The 20,888-nt window shown below is 38.9% G+C and overlaps 1 protein-coding gene across 1 annotated transcript in view; it reads right to left on the bottom strand.

Annotated features, from left to right (window-relative positions):
• tubgcp3 (tubulin, gamma complex associated protein 3) overlaps window positions 1-20,888 on the bottom strand; it is a 54,606-nt gene that overhangs the window by 22,274 nt on the left and 11,444 nt on the right. The window contains 10 exon segments of the mRNA XM_007891763.2: window positions 499-665; window positions 1,153-1,285; window positions 3,694-3,762; window positions 5,829-5,954; window positions 7,096-7,205; window positions 10,658-10,827; window positions 13,215-13,429; window positions 15,842-15,867; window positions 15,870-15,918; window positions 18,369-18,436. Of these exon segments, the coding sequence (XP_007889954.2) occupies window positions 499-665; window positions 1,153-1,285; window positions 3,694-3,762; window positions 5,829-5,954; window positions 7,096-7,205; window positions 10,658-10,827; window positions 13,215-13,429; window positions 15,842-15,867; window positions 15,870-15,918; window positions 18,369-18,436 (1,133 nt within the window).

The raw sequence follows: 20,888 nt of genomic DNA, 5'->3' as shown, positions 1-20,888 counted from the left end.
TAATAATAATAATCCTTGCATTTGATATACCGCTTTTCACGTCTTCTAGACATCTCAAAGTGCTTCATAAAATGTACTGTAAAGTGAATTGACTGTATATTTGTGGGCGAAACGCAGCAATTAATTGCACACAGCAATTGTCCCACAAACAGTCGTGGATTGAAGTGACCAATTTATAATCTTTTTTTTCTTGAGGGATTATTATCAGGAAACTTGCCCAAGGTTTCATCCTGCTGGGAATTGAACCCAGGTCTTTTGCTTGCGTGCCAAATGCTCTAACCACTGAGCTACAGGACTCAAATCACTCACTTCTGACTAAGGCAAATCCTATGAAGGAGGGGAAAACTGTTAAATGCTTGTTGCTGTTTGTTAACAAGTAAGCACCTTGTAATTACTGCCATGAGAGCTGCACTGCTTACTCAGCTTCTAAAATACACTCTTGTTCCTTCAATCAATACTGTAATAGAATTGACAAGAACATCTGTACAAATTGCTTACCTCATGGTATGTGTCTTCCAGCTCTCCATCATAAATCCAGCGATACAAGAAGTTAAAGATGGGATGAGACACAAGACACAGAATGTGCTTCACCAGTGACCGCATGTAGGGGTCTCCTGTTTTAGTATAGGCATGGACAGCAGAAGCCAGCTCTCCACCTTTCCTTCCTTAACATATAATAACACAAGCATTAAAAGCATTGGAATTACAACACACAAGGTGGTCAATCTCCCATCAAAGCATTGCTGGTGCAACTCTTCCATTGGGACCCTTTAGAGCAATAGAATACCCCACCACCTCCCACCCACCCCCACACATACACACACACACAGGTGGCCAGCCAGCTGTGCAAAGTGCTTTGAGATGTCCTCTCGACATGACTGGCGCTATATAAATGTGAATTGTACTGTATAGATCCTTATGTCAATTCCCTTTTACACAGCTTATTCAATTCATTCAAGAAACAAACTCAAATTTAAAAAAAAAATAATTTAATCGGTTAAAATATTTGCCAATTTTCACATTATATTTTGGATTTTTGACCCATAAAATGAATGTGCTCAAATGGAGAAAGTTAAATCCACATTAAGCTTAGTTACTTGAAATTTCCAAATATTGCTGGTTTTGTAGTTGACATTATTAAACATGACTGACCTTGACAATGATCAACAAGTGCTGCTAGGGTTTTCAGTCGTATCTTGGGATCATAAGTCCAGATTAACAGACGACGCAATGTTAAACTATTTTCAAGTCCCACATTTACACCTTGGTCATCTTCCACTTGTATCTGTTAGGTGTGAACAGAAATGAGAATTATACTTTAATTCAACCTGTCCACTCCCTCCACTCAGTAGACTGCGGCCTGCTCCACGTCCCCCGCCCGGCACGCCCCATCATTGGCAGTCGGGCCTTCAGCTTCTCTGCCCCCCACCCTTTGGAACTCCATCCCATATTCCCTTCGCCTCACTCCCTCCCTTGTCTCCTTCAAGGCACATCTCAAGACCCTCCTCTTCAACAGCACCTTCTGCCACCCTCCTACCGTCCCTGCCCTCCACCCTTTCTGATCACAATCCCGCTGCTTGGGTCCAAATCCCTGATTGTCCTCCTGATGTGAAAGGCATTATACAGATGTAATTGCATTTTGTGTGGAGTCCTGTAGCTCAGTAGTTAGAGCACTCGGCTCTCAAGCGAGAAACCTGGGTTCAATTCCCAGCAGGGCGAAACCTTGGGCAAGTTTCCTTACTCCACATGCCTGATAATAATCTCTCAAGAAAAAGAAATAAATAAAAATAATACATGATCACTCAATCAAGACTGCTTGTGGTACACTGCGCAATTGGCTGCCGTGTTTCACCCACAAAATATAGTCAATTCACTTTACAGTATACTCTGAAGCGCTTTGAGGCATCTAGAAGACGTGAAAAGCGTTATATCAAATGGAAAGATTATTATTATTATTGTAATTCAGCATATTATCTTAACAAACTGATGGGAATTCGTAATGATTTCACAAGGATTTGGAATGGGATTGCAAAGTTACTGACTTAGTATGGCAGAATCTTTAGATACAGAGATAACATTCTGTAACTGGACTGGGGTAATCCATTTTCTTATTCTTAATTCATAGGCTTCCCCATATTTGCATCAATATTGAAAATAAAATTTGGCATGATACCTTGTTCAAACCATCAACAGGCTTGAAAAGTGTTCCTAAGCCATCAAAAGTTTGAACTACAGAAAAAGACTATTAGAAACATACTCAATCTGAGTCTTCAATCTGAGTTTTGCATCCGCAATCATCTGAGTTGGTTTAGTTACAATTTCCTACAGCAAACCACCCCAAATACAGCAGTATAACGGCAAAGGTTTGAATGATGTGCAGATCAAATGCACAGATACAAAGTCTTCAAAGTAGAAGACAACTTGAACCTCATTTAGGTATTCGAATACTCCCAAATTACAATCAATTTCTAGATATTCGAACAGTTTGCACCAATCATTATCATTGCATGAACATTAGGTATAGGCCAAAACCTTGATACTGCTTTTAAAGTACAATGCACCTTTAATCCATCTCGTTCTGGTTATAAATATTTAATGCTTTACTTTTAAAAGCAATGGCAAACAAGACATTTTTTCTTTTTCTTCTGGAATATGAAATACAATCCTTTACATGTATTTGCCAACAAATACCCAATCACTACATTTTACCATAAATCCTGTGAAGTGCTTTGAGACAATGACAACACGATAAGGCACTATACTGAATCCAAGGTTTATTATAATCATAATTCCTACCCTCCAGACATTTAAATACAAAAAAATAGCCTTTACGATATAAATAATCCATGAAAAAAATGGTCTCTAGCCTACCTTCCAGGGCACCATATACTGCTGACCTTGCCTCTGGGACAGCAGACAGGCCAGTTCTTGCACATGAACCCAGCCAACAGTGAACCACGTGGAGACGAGCAGTAAAAGCGAACTCACACTAACAAGACGTTAATAACCTTGTCACCCTGAATGTAGAAAATCTCAGAAAAAATCTTAATCCTTTAGATTTCCCTCTTATTTAAAAAAGGTTAAAGAAAACCTTCAAGTGCCTAAATCCCTAGCCTTCATGCTCCAAAACATCAGGTACATTATGAAGCCTATTCCTAAAGTACCACAAACAGAACCAAGGCCAGGGAACAATGAGCAGTGGTGAGCAGCTAAAGCAATCCATAGCAACTTGGCTTCAAAATAAGAAGCTTGATGTAGAAACGAGAAGCATTTCATTGTATTTTTGTGTATTGTTCTGTTAACAATATCAAAGTCTGCTACATTGGCAGTACTTGCTCCTCCAACACAATACAAAAGAGATGTGCGCTTTTCACAAAAAGCACAGAGCACTGAAACAACATCCCTCCAGTCGTATATATTCAGATTTAACTGAAAGGGTCATTTATTTTATCACCACATCTGCTTCTGTACATAGGATCAAATGCAGTTTGGGAACCACTTTTGACTAAAACACTCTGGGATGCTACATTGCAATAAGGAGGGCTATATAAATGCAAGTTGTTGTTGACCCAGAACTTCATAATTCAAATTCAGACCATTCAGATAGCTAAACTCAATGAGTCCGTGAGGTATTCACAGCACCCTAGTGACTGGGGAATTAGCAAAGATTATGGAAGAGTCGAAGCTTTTTACCTGGGAATGTAAAACAGACAGCAACCTGTAATATTCCTTTAGTTCCTGATGCAAGGAAGCACAAAAACTCTGTGGGGACAAAAACATAATGAGACAGTATTATTTATTGTTCTAAACTACTTATCTGCAATGTAGATGCAACACTTCAGTTGTTTTAATTACAATTTAGTAATTTAAAAACAATAAGTCAAAACCAGCTATTTGGTAATCTAAATACCAGCAGAACTAAAAGACAACTTTGACTGAAAGGGATGATTTGATGAATTAGACATTTTAAACATCAAACCATTACCTCAACCAAACTAAGGATAGCAGGTTTATTTCAGGCAGACTGCTCTTCACTTACACTCACTCCTCACAAGAACATGAATAAACAGAAGATGTTTGCTCAGATATTTCCACAGCATTCCAATGCTTCAACACCTCAGTTCAACATTCTGATAAAATCCCAGGAACACCAAGATGATAAGTTTTCTTTTACAAACACTGTATGCTGCTTAATTACTTTGTTGCTTTCTGGATCAAATATCAAAACTTTTGAAATATACCAAAAATGGTAGATTGGCCTCTGACAAGTTACCTGCATAAGAAAGAAGTGTGCAGTTTCCGTTTATACATGGCTGTTGAGGAATTTGCTCAGGCAGACTGTATGAAAATTGTGCATCTTGATCTTGTTGGGTAAAATTTTCTTTTCCAGTTAACTTAGTTGAAGCTATTCAATTTGGTAATAAATTCTAATAGCTAAATTATAAGGAATTGCTTATGTTCACAGAGCCCAATCCAGATTTATACCTAATTTTCTGTGTTCATTCAATACATTTTTCAGCATTATAAATGAGGCATTAGTCTTTAATTGCCAGCATCTTTAAAAATAGGTGTAATTAGAGAAGGATGAATACCAATGCAGTAGCAGGCAAAAAAGGTCAATGTTTCTCATACATTTATCACAATATGGTTGGATAGGTGCAAATAACAGAATAGACAAAAAAGGGTTAAATGTATATTTACAACTAAATGAACCCCAATCCTACAAATAACCCCAAATATTGCAAAAATATATGAGAAAATCAAATACTTGCACTATTGCACCACCTGAAAAAAAAATCTATCCCCTCATGATAAATGTGTGGAATTGCTAGAGCCTCCCCCTCCCTTAAGTGGGAGCTCAATTTGGCAAGCGGTCAAGCAGAGGGCAAGCAGCTGTCAAAATTCGCAGCAACATTCTAGGTGTTGATAACATTTTTAAGGTCACCAAAACCTAAGAAGTCAATGAATGATGCATGCTCTGCACAAAAGAAGCTTCACATTTCAACCAAGCGTTAACTGATGTGAGAAACATTTGATTTTGACAGCAAATCTGGCAACCTGAATAGCAATGGATGTTCAATCAAATTCCTTGAAATTACTGGTAGGTGGAGACACACACTATATAACTCAATACCCCAATGGGTTCAGCAAAAGCCCAGAGTAAATAATGACTAAGTAAAGCAGAAATGCTAGAATGCCACACCCTAATGAGGTACGCTTTGATAATCTGGAGCTTCAGGCCAAAGGCAAAGGAAGTTCTTTATGTCTGAAGCATTTCCTCCCAGTGAATCAAGCAATCCCGTCAGAACTTGCAGCTGAACTTGGGATGGGTTCCACAAAAATTGTGCTGCACTTGCAGAAAATATAAACAGTGTCGGGTGTCAGTTACCAGGAAGGAATCATGCATATCAATATTTTGAGGTTGGAATGTGAAGCATTCTCTGGCATTAAACAAAGTCAAAGATGACAAGTGTATAGAAAATAAAGCCTGCCCAGACTTGAAAACTACTCCCATACCTGTGGAAGCTCTTCTTGCACATTTCGTACACTTTGGTACAAAGTACAGGTTAGTCTCCTGATAAGTAATTACTCTCACTTCTAGCTTCCAATTTCCCTCTCCTACACCATCTATTGTATTTTTCTCTAATTTATCAATACTGCTGTGATTATTCTTACTTTGAACTTTCCATTATTCTTTTCCCAAGCTCTAATTTGGCGCCAAACAGAAAATGACCTTCAGTTGCAAACTGTGCTATTTTGAGGTTGCAAACAGCATATTGAAAAGGTCATTAGTTCAGATAAAGATACACACCATTAATCAAACATACCTGGCCCACAAGCCCAAATGCACGGTCTAAACACCTCTGGTCCGTGTACTTTCTCACTTTGTTATGAAGCCACCCAAGTTCTGCTAATCTACTTGTGGTATCTCGAAGCGACTTTGATATTCCCACCTGGAAGAAAAGAAACGTTCACTTGATGGATTAATTTTAAAAGCCGAACTTCCAGCCAGACGCATACACCATAAACATCATAGATATAAAAAGCAAGACCAATTCATACTCTTGACAAAACCATTGTTGTAGAAAATATACAATTTATTATATTGCATTTTTCATGTAAAATAAATGACTCAAAACCCTTTACAGAATTAGATCAATTAGAAATGAAGTGAATGCTATTAGAGGCAAGATATACACTCAGCTACGTTGTTGTGTGAGGCACTGAGCAGAAGCTTGGCCACCACCTATAGGAGGGACAGAATACCATGGCATTGCCTCTCAGGAGTGATCTGAAGAGCAAAAGCCTGTGGGATCAACAGCCTTCGTGGCCAGACTTGTGTGATCTGGCAAAAGGTGGAAATTTGCGAGGAATTCATACTCAACATTCCATGAATACAATTAACCCAACATTGGAACCTGATTAGGGGAAAGGAAAACAGTGTAAAACAACGTAAAATAGATCTTCCCAAATTAACAATTACTCTCCTTACCCCAAGATAGACTTAAAGAATAAAGGACTCAAAAGAACAAAGGATTGAACCAAAGGACAGCAAAAAACCCGCAGTACAGAAAAGCCAAGTACCCATTCGGTTCCCTGACCTGACCTCCCTGAATGGTAAAGTAGAACTGCAAATGGTGCAAAGCATCCAGCTTAAACCTTTAATGTGTAAATCTAAAATATTCCTAGGCAAGTTTATTTTTAACCTCAATCTTTCCTTGGCATTCAATTAATATTAAAGTAAGCAGGACAATTCATAAGATGAAAAATGGCACTGCCATTTGGATGCCAGACATAAAATCTGTGCACACATATACAAGTATAGACTAAAAAACAGTGCAAGTGAGCATTATAATTCAGTGTCTGTTTCCCCTGCTCTAAAAGCAGGGACTGCTTAACACTGTCTGTAGCATAACTACAGCATAAAAGAGAACTTTATACTTTGTTGCATCCATTCCTCTGAATTCTCTCTCTACATAAATTTTGATCAATTTTTATTTTCTGTGCAGTTAAAAGCCAAAATGTACATGTGATAATCTATAACACATTATACTCAAGTTTATTTTTAGCCTTAATCTTTCCTCAGAAAATTACCTTAGAATCAATTTTGTAGCAATTTTCAGAATTACACATTTTGATGCATTTGCCATCAATTCCTTGGAAGACGTACAGAATATCTCTGACAAGGGTTGCTTATGAAGATGCTGAAAAATAAAACAATGCCACCACAAAAATATGAAGTTCCTTAAACATTTAAGTCATGTTCTATTCCCTCCCCCATGATGCAATCTCATGTGGTTCCCTTCCAGCACTTTGTGATTGATTCTGTCTTTATTTGTGAATCTAGACAGCAGCAGCATGTTATTGAACACAAGTGCATTAACATAAGAATACAAGAATTAGGAGCAGGAGTAGGCCATTCGGCCCCTCGAGCCTGTCCCACCATTCGATAAGATCATGGCTGATCTTCAGACCTAACTCTAATTACCTGCCCTATCCCCAAATCCCCTAATCCCTCTATTTTTAAAAAATCTATCAGTCTCAGCCTTGAAGATGTTCAAGGACTGAGCATCTACAGCCTTCTGGGTGAAGAAATGATTCCTCAACTTTGTTCTAAGAGGCTGACCCTTAATTTTAAGACTGTGACCCCTGGTTATATATTCTCCTACCAGGGGAAACAGACCCTCCGTGTCTACTTTATCCAGCACTTTAAGAATCTTATATGTTTCAATAAGATCTCCCCTAACTCTTCTGTACTCTAGAGAATATAGCCCTAGTTTATTCAGCCTATCCTCATAGGTCAGTCCCCTCATCCCAGGAACTAACCTAGTGAATTTACACTGTACCCCCTCTATAATAATAATAATCCTTGCATTTGATATAGCGCTTTTCACGTCTTCTAGACGCCCCAAAGCACTTCACAGAATATACTGTAAAGTGACTGTATATTTGTGGGCGAACGCGGCAGCCAATTGCGCACAGCAATGTCCCACAAACAGTCATGGATTGAAAATGACCAATTTATTATTGTTTTTTTTTGGAGGGATTATTATTAGACGTGTGGAGTAAGGAAACTTGCCCAAGGTTTCGCCCTGCCTCTAGGGCAAGTATGTCCTTTTTTAAATAAGGAGACCAAAACTGCACACAATATTCTAGGCGCGGTCTCACCAAGGCCCTGTACAGTTGCAGCAAGACTTCCCTACTCTTGTACTATAAACCTTTTGCAATGAACACTAACATGCCGTTCGCCTTCTTAGTTGCTTGCTGCACCTTCAAACTAACTTTTTGAGACTGGTGTGCAAGAACACCCAAATCCCTCTGAACACTAACACTATCTAATTTCTCCCACTGTAGAAAATAATCTGTTTTTCTATTTTTTTCTACCTAGGTGAATAACTTCACACTTCCCCACATTAAATTCCATCTGCCACCTACTTGCCCACTCCCCTATCTATATCCTGTTGCAATTTTTTTGCATCATCCTCAGAGCTTACTCTCCCACCATCTGCGAATTTAGATACGTTACATTCAATGTCCTCGTCTAGATCATAGTTTCAAAGTCTAGATCATTAACAGTCAAGATGGATCCTGCCCTCACATATTTCATTCTCCTAAAGTTGTAGCTTCTCAAGATTTTGCTTCATGACTAAGTGCAATATTTTTCCATAATAATTAATTGCATTTCAGGAAGCTTTCAACAACATAGAAACTTGCACTTATATAGTGCATTTTACATAGGATGAATATCTGGAAATACTTCTTTTAAAATATTTTGAAGGCAGGAAGAGAAGCTTCAAGACAAAAGCATTTTTGGAAAGTTCCAGAGAGCAGGAGCATAATGGCTGATAGCTTAGCAACTGATGGTAGCATGGATGGAGTGAGGAAAGAACATCAGACAGAATCCAAAGAAAGGAGGGATAGGATATCGTACAGCTAATACATCATTGGGAACATAACTCTGGTGCTGAGCCTTTTCCTGATGGAGTCAGGTCTTATCTCTGCAGAGACAGAGTGAGGTCAGCCTCCAAAAAGGGTTCTGCCAAATTTGGCACCAAGAAATGCAGCCATTTTCTTGATGAGTTGCCTTCAGATGCAATCTTCAATCATCCTTGCATTTGATAACTTATAATATAAAAGCAACCGAACAAGACAAGCTTCACAACTGGAGAATCAACATTAAAATCCTGATCAAGTTTAGATTATATTTATCACTGTGACAACAGAACCCATTATTGGGATTGCCCATAAAATGTAAAAGTAAAGTAAATGTGTGGTTATGGGCCAATCTGGCATGTTGAATTCTGTAACTTTTAAAATAAGTCATCGCCATTTAATTGGTTAACTCCTAGGAGACCTTTGTCAACATCTCTTAAAATCGTTGAGCAGGAAACTGATCCACTGCTTGATAATAGAACGAAGGTAGAATCAACACAGCTTACTAACTGCAAATACATGGCTTTTAATTTGATTAGAAGGCATACATGGTCAGTAGAGTGGCAAATTTGGTGCATCAAATGCAATGTGGCGCAAGGCTGCAGGGCAAGAGGTTGTGGACACAATTCTTGCCTCTCAACTGCATCCCAAAAGAGGGACCTGCCCTCAAGGAGATAATGGAAAAGTCACAATAGCCAATCACACCTTGAACAGGTGAGTTACAGAGGGCAGAACAGATCAATAGGTGCCCAAATTTTGTAGGTTCTTCAAAAATGATTTCATTGTAAAATTATAAGAGTGATGCACTGCTCTTTATTGCTCTTCAACTATCATGAGTGGCATTGCAAATAATGCTTCTTTAAAATCAGTCTATTTAACAATTTTACATCATCTCATCACAAAATCACACACTACATTAGGCATAAACTTTGAATGGGGACCACATTTAGTTTTGTTCAATATCACATTAAGTACTAGATCACCACTAAGAGTCATTTAAATGCTTCATTAGAAAGTGGGGCATTCATATAATGAGTCTAATGTTACAGATTCAAAGGTTTTGAAGGATCTCAGCTCCAAGCACAAGAATCCAAATTTATTCATTCTCTTTCATCCAGTAATGTTGGACGCTGAAGATATACAATAAAAATTACAACTTTATAGCGCCTTTCACGTCGGGAGGACCTCCCAGGGTGCTGGGATTTACAACAACATTGTCACCCCCTAAAGGAACAGAGAATGCAGCCACAGTGGCTACATACCAAACGCACATAATTTCAGCAAACTCTGAAGCTAGAAATTTTCTCTCTCCAAATTAGGAATTCTTCCTGTCCTAAAGATGTTGACCCATGCTGGCATATGGTTCTACAGACGTCCTCCACAATCCCACTCAACTGGCCATTCTTCATGGGGCTGCTAACACAGTGAGCTCCAAAGAGCGAGCATTCACAGTTCAAACATGGTCAATGCCAAGAGCCGTACAGTACCGAAGAAATATGGGGATCAACTATAGTCCAACCTCTGCCTTAGATCAATCCAGTTTACCCAGTATATATTGGGATTCAAAACCACAAGTATCTAATCTCTATGCGCTGGTGGTGCCTTTACCAATTAGGCTAGCAGGGATCCCCAAAAAGGACAACTGTTTCAAAACAAAATTCTGACCATCATAAATAGTGCATACAAATCAACTAGCAAATGAATAAAATTCTTCAATACTTACAGCTGAGTTCTCCTTCACGCCTCAACCGCGATGAACTACGTGTTATGGAATTTGGAAGGCCCTTTGAGGTATTCGATGATGATGGCTGAGCAGTAGACATTGTCCAAGCAAACCGCGATCCTAGTTGATGTCTAAGTGCATCTCCCACTCCTGCAATATGATAGGTTTGCCTAAGCAAAAAATACTTTATTAGAAGTTACTGTTTTCCACTCATTACTGAGCTGTTTTTAATCTAGAGCCAAAGCTTACACTAAATGTATTTTAGGACACATACACTACAAGCTTAGCTAAGTTGGTATCACTCTTGCCTATGGTCAAAAAACTGTAGGTTCAACCCCTACCTTGGGATACAAGCATCTGGTCAGAAATAAAATCATAAAGAATGGTCAATATAAGTTCAAGAAGGGGAGGTGTTACCAATCTAATTGGTTTTCTTTGATGGTGTGACAAAAAACTCTGGCACAAATCTAAGAATTATATTTTAGTTTAAAAACAATCAATTTGTGCTCTAGGTTGCCTCAGTCACATGTTCACAACAAAAGTTTGGTACAGCCTGAAATTACAAATTCTCTATCTGGACATTAGTTCATTAACCAAAGAAGACAAAATTAAATCTAAAACACACAATAATTACTGAAGTCTCTAATTATAAAAAGCATGCAATTTTAACGCTCTCTGCAGTTGCAAGGGGAATGATACTATCACAAATAGGATAATTACAACCTTCAATGAAGGAATGCAAAAACATATCACCAAAACCAGCTGCTTTCCCACAAGACAAGCTCAGCCTCTGAGCAGTTACTCATTGATAGTTTTTTCAGTTTGTCTGATCGTCTCATCAATATAAATTATATTTCTATAGTGCCTTTCATGTTGGGAGGACATTCTAAAGCGCCTTTAGAGTACTGGATAAGCACCCAAGCTGAGGGGGTGGGTAGGGTAAAGATTACCGAAAGTGCGGTCAAATAGGTACGTTTTGAAACATGCTTTGAAAAAGAGGATGGAGAGAGCAAATTGGAGGGACCGCGGGAGGTTGTTCTAGATGTGTGTGCAGCTAAGACCCACAACCTTCTGACCCAGAGGCAATCCGATCAGCAAAAAAAAGCGTAAAAATCAATTTGAATGCAAACTCTTGCTTGAGAATGTCCAAAAACAGAATGATAAACATACAATGTTGATGAAAACCAAGAGCAACCCCTCATGTAAAACATATTCCCTCTAAAGTGCTTCTGTTGTCAAAGCCACCTGTTTTCCAGTGTCAATATCACAATGAATTTTATGTCCAAGAGCACTTCTATTAATGCAATAGTTTTTCTCCTTTTTATTACAAGTCCATACTTTTATTTAAAACATTTCAAAAAATTGATCAATGGGTGTTATAAAGGACAAAAGTTAAATAACAAGAATCTCACCAGTTTAGAAAATAATAATCTTGCATTTGATATAGTGTCTATCTACGTCTTCAAAACATCTCAAACCACTTCACAGGATCCACTATAGAGTGTAAGGATTATATATTGTAGACTCACGGCCAACCATGAAGTGAATGCCTAATTTTATCTGGGGGATTGTTGACCAGAACAAACTCCCTTCTCTTATCAAATAGTGCCATGGAATCTTTAACAATCTGAACTGGCAAGATAGGGCCTCGACATATTATGTCATTCAAAGGCACTTGACAATACAAAGTCATCAGGTTTGTGCCAAAGTCACTTCCTGTTGGCTGCATATGCAAAAAGCAGGATGCGACATCAGTGGCGACCTAATGACCCAGATGTAAGCCAGTGAAGCGTGAAAGCCAGCCAGTGCACAGGAAGCAAGTGCACAAGGCTCTGCACATATGCAGTGAAAACAGCTATCACATTTCACTACAGCACGGGTCAGAATCTTATGGATCCCAATTACTGCGTTATAATAAGTTCCAGTTTAATATTAATCTTACTTCATGGCATGTTTGTTCTGCATTTAAAATAAAGATTTCATTAACTAATTTCCAGAAAATTATTTTTAGGTTATTCGTAGTTTCTTTTAAGAAACTTTGGTAAACAGAATTTCTCCCCTCTTTGAAATAAGGTGTTCAAAAGATAATTTTTTGTGGTTATAATGTCTTAATTTGTGGTATTTGCTGTTGGGATTTCCTAATAAATAATTTGAGCCATACAAATAGGTACTCCTTCTTGGACCTACAACATGCCAAATTGTGGGGGGAACATAGGAACATGAGTAGGCCATTCAACCCCTCAAGCCTCTGCCACCTCTCTATTAGATCGTGGTTGATCTATATCTCAACTCCAAATACCCACTTTTGCCCCATATTTCTTGATACCCTTACCTAACAAAAATCTATCCACCTCATTCACTTCCATGAATAGATTACGTTGGAGTAGAGCTCTGGTGGTGGGCCAGACAAATTTCTGTTTTCGTTGCTGCTTCTGACAGAGAAGTGGACCTAAACTATTGACTCCATTCTCTTCATCCCTGGATTACCAAATTACTCCTGTACATTTCAGTTTCTTTAATCTATTCATTCTGCTCACAAAACAGCAAATTTACTTACCCAGGTAATAAAGACTGAGGAGTGGGTGTTGGTCCATTTAAGCCATATACACCAAGGCTACTGACTCCACTGCTTCCCATGCTGCCAGAACTCTGGGTTGAGGAAGTTCTATCAGGGTAACTCAACGGGAGAGTCTGGGGCCTTGAATAGTAGTAGGGGGTAGAATGGGCATCTCTCGGTAAAGCTTGAGCAAATAATGCTGCATAGTTGGCAACCTGGAAAAACACAATACATCAGACACAAATTAATCAAGAGATGATTTAGAGAGATAAGAAACTCAAAACATACAATGAAAAATGCAAAACATTACAACAAAAGGGTTTTCATGCAATTCATTATTTATAAGAAATCCATTGTTATGATTAGTCACTTAATCCTAAATATATGAAGCAAAATACTGAAGTCTCAGTCACCCTTTGTTAATAACTTTCAAATTCTAATTTTGCATTCAACTCCTCTGATGTAATCTAAAGCTTCTCTGCAGGGTCACAACAATGTGGGACTGTGCGTAGCCCAGCATTTTCTTCAGGTCTTTGCATGAGAGAGACTGCATGCAAGGAGCAGTTTCCAGGCTGCCCTTAACCAGCTGTTTTAAAGCACAAAATACAACAAAGGGGAGCTGAAAGACACTGTAAAATGCTGTGCAGCTGGAACTTCAATGTTATGAATTAAAGTCAATAAATCCATAAAAATATGGTTAGAAATTATTGTGATAACTAAAGGCAGTTGAAGGTCTTCTGAGATCTCAAGGAGTGAATATCAATAAATGCCAGTACCCTCAGATCCAATCAGCACATTGAACCAGTGCTCAAAGGATTAAACTCAAAGGCAGTAAATGTTTATAAATGAAATTGTTTTCAAATACTGATGTTGGACAGAGACAATGAAGAGAGTCACCTACAGCAAGGAATGTACCAAATTTGCATATTTCAACACTGGGGTAAAGATAATTTTATCTAAACGAAACAGAATTCCCAAACAATTGTCCACTGAACTAGTTATTTGCTTCTCACCACTGTAACTAACTAATGCACATCACACAGATGACGTTTAAGGTCTCCGAGACGCTACCCTGCATGAAGGGCACTATATAAAGGCAAGCTGTTGTTGTTGACTCCATTTACCAATTACAGGATTAGATTCAGAGAAATTTAGAAACACACACAAATATAAAATAACTAAATTGGTATCACAGAGAACCTCACCAAATACTGTATTCTCACAGCAGGTGACTAAAGGGACACATTTAATAATAATAATCCTTGCATTTGATATAGCGCTTTTCACGTCGGGAGGACGTCCCAAAGCGCTTCACAAAACCCCACTGTAAAGTGAATTGACTGTATATTTGTGGGCGAACGCAGCATCCAATTGCGCACAGCAATGTCCCACAAACAGTCGTAGATTGAAAATGACCAATTTAATTATTGTTTTTTTGGAGGGATTATTATTAGGCTCTGTGTGGAGTAAGGAAACTTGCCCAAGGTTTCACCCTCTGCCTGGAATTGAACTCAGGTCTCTCGCTTGCAAAGCGAGTGCTCTAACCACTGAGCTACAGGACTCCACTGTAGCATTTATCACTGTAACATTTATCTTGTTCTTCATATTTTGCAACAAAACACATGCAATGATGAGGTGGATCATAGAGCATCCACAGAAACAAGTAACTGATACCAATCATGCAGGGTACGGAATCTTGCAAAAGATTAATAGTTGGTTCATCTGCACAATGTATTCACATGCAGAGATGAGGACTAATTTCCTACTGCCTCAGTCCCCAAATGACTTAGTTATTATCTGGAAATAGGATTTCATTAATGACAAGCTTGGGCAAAATTTCTCTTGGTGTGACAGATGATGTCCTTTTTTCAAAAAAATTGTAGTTCAGAAATGGCCTAAAACAGGATATATGTTCCAGTAATTGTCAGTTAAAAAAGAATATCAGGATTGTTAATATTTCGATTGTTATTTCCAATAACACATGATTGCAAAATAACACATTTGTTCATCAAATTCAAAAAGTCAAATATCATGTAAAATCTTGCTATTTTGTAAGCAGACCACCCAGTGTTGAATTTTTCTTATAACTGTTGAATATGCTGCACTTATGAGGAAGCCATATTCAAATCACTTGTGCCTGTCAACAGCTTGCCCTCAAGCATCCTTTGTTAAAAATATGAACAACAAATTACATTTGTACAGCGCCTTTTAAGTCAGGAGGATATCCCAAGCCGTTGGACAGTCAGGGATTTGGACCCAAGCAGGGGTTGGGATCAAGAGAGGTGAAGGCCAGGGAGAGGAGTAGTAGACGGTGGCTGAGGCTGGTCGAAGAGGAGGGTCTTGAGAAGTGCCTTGAAGGAGGCAAGGGAGGGAACAATACGAAGGGAGTGTGGGATGGAGTCTCAAAGGGTGGGAGCAGGGGGTTGAAGGCCCGAATGTCGATGGCAGAGCGACCCCCGGGACGTGGAGGAGGCTGAGCAGAGGGATCGGACGGGTTGATATGGCATTAGCAGGTATATCAAATATATTTGCAATTACAATTGGCATTTTGATGTTCTGCTTAACCTGATATTCACTTGTTCCCTTACAAGCAAGCGTTTTATATTGATCAGCAATTCTTTCAGTACCTTGCTCTGAGGTTTCCGTGGATCTCACTCAGGCTTAGCAAGAGGTAGAGTATAGCCCATCGATTTTTTAGTACACCCTGTATGTGTTAAACAAATACAAATGCATTAATTGGGAGTGTTCTCCTTAGAGCAGAGATGGTTAAACAATAACAACAACTTGCACTTATATAGCACCCTCCATCCAGGGTAGTCTCAGAGCGCTTAACAGTGGCAGAGCCTGACACCGAGCCGGGGGGGTGGGGGGGGGGGTGGTGGCTGTAAGCATGGTTTTCAGGCAGGACTTGAAAAAGAGGAGAGGGGGCAAGGCGGAGGGATTGAGGGAAAGTGTTTCAGAGTTTCGGGGTGTAGTGGGTCGGAGGGTGTGAGAGACGAGTAGGAGGCCTATGCCTGTTGAGCAGAGGGGCTGGCTTGTGGATTTGGGAGTGAGGAGTTCGGAGAAGTCGGGAGATGCCAGAGAGCTATAGGGAGATTTAATAGAGTTGCTCAAAATTATGAGAGGTTTTGATAAGAGTAGATAGGGAGAAATTGTTTGCACTGGTCGGTGGTCAGTGATCAAGGTACACAGATTTAAGATAATTCGCAAAAGGGGGGAAATAAACAGAGAGTTGTTACGGTCTGGAATGCACTGCCTGAAAGGGTGGTGGACAGATAACAACTTTTAAAAGGGAATTGGATAGGAACTTGAAAAGGTAAAATTTGCAAGGGTATGGGGAAAGAGTAGGGAAGTGGGATTGATTGGGTAGCTCTTCCAAAGAGCCAACACAGGCTGGTTGACTGACTGGCCTCCTTCTGTGCTGTAAGATTCTATGATTCTATGATTAAGAAAAATGCTACTAGTTGCACAGAGAAATGATACAGTACAGAACAGAAAATAGATAAACATTTTCACAGTTTGCAGAGCCGTAATAATTTTACAAACATGTTAAACAGTTTAACACTGTGTCAGTAATCAGGAACATAATCTAAATAAAGCAAAAGACAGTGGATAATATCAGCACCATACAGAAATAGAAGGAGCAGCTGCTGAGAGCACTAGCAACAGGGCTGAGAAACAAAGATAACTGGACACAAAATCACTTGAGATTACAGTCAAGGTCTTAAAGGGAAGGGGTGATCAGGGCCCAGGAAACGCCATGACTGAAGCTGTACTTCATTTTGGAACAAATTACAGGATTTCTAGTGTTCGATTCAACCATCCTCCAATTAAGTTAATGCAATCGAACAGTTCTAAAATTACCATTCGAGCACATGCTAAATACAAAAATAAATAAAAATTCACGTCTGCCAACATGTAGCGTAATAAACGCCTGCTACTGAGCAAAAGGTTTAAGGTGGCCACTAAAATATACAAAGGAACAGGTGGTTCAGTTGCAAATTTTCTTCAGTGAACTGGGTTCAGCCTGACCCAAATGACAAGCCGACAAATGAAGGAATAAAATAAGGAATCGACTGGACTTGCTGAGTTTACATTCCTTACAGTTGGGAAAGACGTGCCATATCCAGTTTCTTGCTTATTTTTCTGACAGTTAGGTCACCTCCACACCTTCAGCACCCTCCAGTATCTCACCTAAATTGCAGGTGTAAAAGAACTTTGCATGATGACTCATCTTACTTTTTAAGAATTACTTTTTCTCGAGGAAACAAATACTTGAATGAAAAGACAGTTTTTCAATTTAATTTTCATTTGCCTGCCCAATCAGCGGTGCCAATTGAGGCATTTCTTATAGATCCAGAACTGTGTAAATCAGGATAAAATATTGATTCATGACAATTCTCAAAACTCAGCAATATAGATGTGAGTCAATGCAATTATAAAGTCATTATAATATGCTGGTAATAGCCTTCTGGGCTTGGCAAGTCAAAACAAATTACTTTCAAAGTGGCTATAAAGTTTGTAATAGATAACAACTTGCATCTATATAGCCTCTTTCAACAAGAATAACGTCTCGGAGGAACTAACAGTGTTGTGGTTTAAGAGGGGAGGTGACCGAAGGCAGATTCGCAGAGGAAAGTCTTCAGGTGCGATTTAAAGACGGGGGCAAGACAGAGGGATTGAGGCTAGGAGTTCCAGAGATGTAGGATGTAGTGACTGAAATCATGGCCAACAATGGTGGAGCGGAGGGGAAGAAGGTCATGCAAAAGCCCAGATAATAGAATATGCCTAAGATATAAACACTGATTTGTAGATTTAAGTAAGGATCAGTTATCACAAATAAAGCCCAAACTAATTTTTAGTCTTGATGTGCCCTGTGCACCAAGATCTTAAAGTGAATAATGCAGCTGATTCAGGCCAATGTTGATTTCCGTTGTTTCCTTTCCATATCTAAACATAGATTTTTGAAAATTAGTCAATTTAATCGCATCAGGAGCATGTTAAGCTCAAGACCTCAACTGTGTTACTAAGGAGAGACATCAAGTAGCAGCTGTACACTTTCCTCTAAGCAACGGAGGGTGTTTGTTAACTATTTTGTTTATTTTGGAAACAATTTTGCTTTTCTCTTAGAGTGGATCACCAACTAATTCTTACCTGTGACTGCAGCTTACGGTGAAGTTCCGAAAACAAAGCTGCATCAGTCTCCCTCCTCTGTCTTACCACTGCAAAACACAGCTTGTTAGCACAGTGACATTTTCAAACTCAAAGACCAAACCAAACGCACAAGTAAGTAGATAAAGCAATACAACTAAACTTAAAGACGGCTCTGACAGAGTTAGAGGGAACTCAATGTTAAATGCTTAATATTACAAACTTACGAGATTTTTAAAGTAATGAACACATCAGGACACTGTGATTTGCTTCATTACATTTTAGACTTTGTGCTCAGACTTCACACTGTTCTGAACTTATAATACTTGACATTCTGATTAATTTATTTCAGGTTAAGCATTGCAAGAAAGTACTTCAGGACTGCTTTCTGATTTTCTACCTCACCTGACCATCTCTCTTTTAGATCTGCTCGTGGTTATTTTATATTTTAGCACCCTTGTTTTGCACTCACCAACAAGTGAAAACTATGTCTATTTATAGTTTGCACCTTTATCTTCAGTTTTATCTATTTCACTTTTTTCAAAAGTCCAAAAAATTTAATAATCTTCTACTGCTAAAAGGCAAGTTGAAGTTGGTAGTCTGTTCTCAAGTCCCACGACTCATTGCACTACATAAGTAATTTGATCATTAAACAGGCGGAAAATAATGAAACGTTGATGGAAATCATTCAGAAACACAACTATTTTCACAGCATTAAAGACAAAAAAACAGGATCTCCAGGTGCTGTCCACTCAAATAACTGTTATTATCCTGTTGCCTAGGTATCTGTTTTTCTTTCCTATCCCTGTCCACTTACCTCACAGTAAGGAATCAGTTCATCTTGCCATTCAACTCAGCAAACAACATTTGCTGCTGCATTTGCCTGTATAACAATTCTAATAATTCTCATTTTGCAAAGCACATTAGAGATGTTCTTTCATTTGAAAGGCACTAAATAAGATTAGTTTTATCCATTTTTTGTTCAATCGTATCCATATTCATCGCACTAATTGGCAGTCATGTCCAGAAGTAAAAACAGAATGGGGGAAAGGGGTTAATGATATATGGACATTTGTTCAAAAACAAATTCCAGCACAAATTCAGAATGAGGTCAGCAAAATAACAAGTCCATTTTGTACTGTGGCAAAAGAAACATAAATAAATAATCCACAGATTTTTAAAAGCAAAGTTTGGTATTCATTGCCAACCATTTAGTTGTACCCATTGGGTTTTTTTCTATTAATGGAAAGAAGGATTCTTCCCATTTGGCTCACGTTAACTCTACAAGCTAAAGCCCAAATGAGTAGGGTGGTCCTAGCAGCAGGAAGCTTGCCAGATAATACTCTCAATTGCCAGCTATGGAACTTTAGCTGGCTAAACTCAAACATTACTCCAATGCAGTCTTAGGATCCCCTAGAGTTGAATGAAAAATAACACCAATGGCAAGCAACTAATAATAGTAATAATAATCCTTGCATTTGATATAGTGCTTTTCACATCATTAGATGTCTCAAAGCGCTTCACAGAATATACTGTAAAGTGAATTGACTATATATTTGTGGGCGAAACGCGGCAGTCAATTGTGCAAAGCAATGTCCTACAAACAATCGTGGATTCAGTGACCAAATTAAATATTTTTTTGAAGGCTTATTATCTGCCACTCGACTAACAACCAGGTTCCTACTTACTACTAGGTAAGCAGAGGCATGTGGAGTAAGGTAACTCACCCAACATTTCACCCCTGCCGGGAATCAAACCCAGGTCTCTCACTTGCGAAGCTAGTGTTCTAACCGCTGAGCTACAGGACTCCACATTTGAGCACAGTTCCAACGTACACTATAGAAAAAAGCCTGAGCAGTGAAAGAGATGGATGGAAAAATAATTTGTACAGGACGATGGTATACAGAATAAGTTTGGCTCTCATTGCCTTAACTCAGAGAAACACACAAGTTATCAATACAATACATTGTAGGATTGAAAAGAGCAACTGCAATGCTGAAGGTGAAACAAAAAAATAGAAACTTCTAGCAATGAGGAGCAAAGCTTCTGAAAGAGGACTGACAATGTCTTAGCAGAAAGGTCAAACCTATTTTTTTCAGATGGGGAGCAAGTGCCTGTAAATTTCCAGCATTCTGCGTGATTAGATTTGTGGTTTGCCTTCCAGCTCTGAATTGCTTCTTCTCACGAATGTTCAGCTGTAATGATTCATCCCTATTCACACTAGTCAGCGGTGCTGCAAGTCCTAGTTGATGACTGATCAGGCTACCTGTCTCACTAAAGCTACATGGAGGGATAGACATGCCTCCAGTGGTTAAGACTCTTCCCTCCCAGGTACTAATATTCCTGCTAACTCTCACCTCAACAGGGAGGGCAGGCCCAACTGGAATAGAAGCAGGAAATTCACCAGCACTTCCCACTGTATAGCTATGCATAATTGGCAGGTTAGATGTCAAAGTATCCATAGACGTAGACTTTGGGATCCCTAATGCCTCCACTGTGGCGTGTAGGAGCCTGTTTCTCTTC

Source organism: Callorhinchus milii, unplaced genomic scaffold (genome assembly GCF_018977255.1).
Source record: "Callorhinchus milii isolate IMCB2004 unplaced genomic scaffold, IMCB_Cmil_1.0 Scaffold4, whole genome shotgun sequence".
Classification (NCBI taxonomy): Eukaryota; Metazoa; Chordata; class Chondrichthyes; order Chimaeriformes; family Callorhinchidae; genus Callorhinchus; species Callorhinchus milii.
Note: the sequence above shows the minus strand (reverse complement) of the source record. Positions and strands in the feature narration are given on the sequence as shown.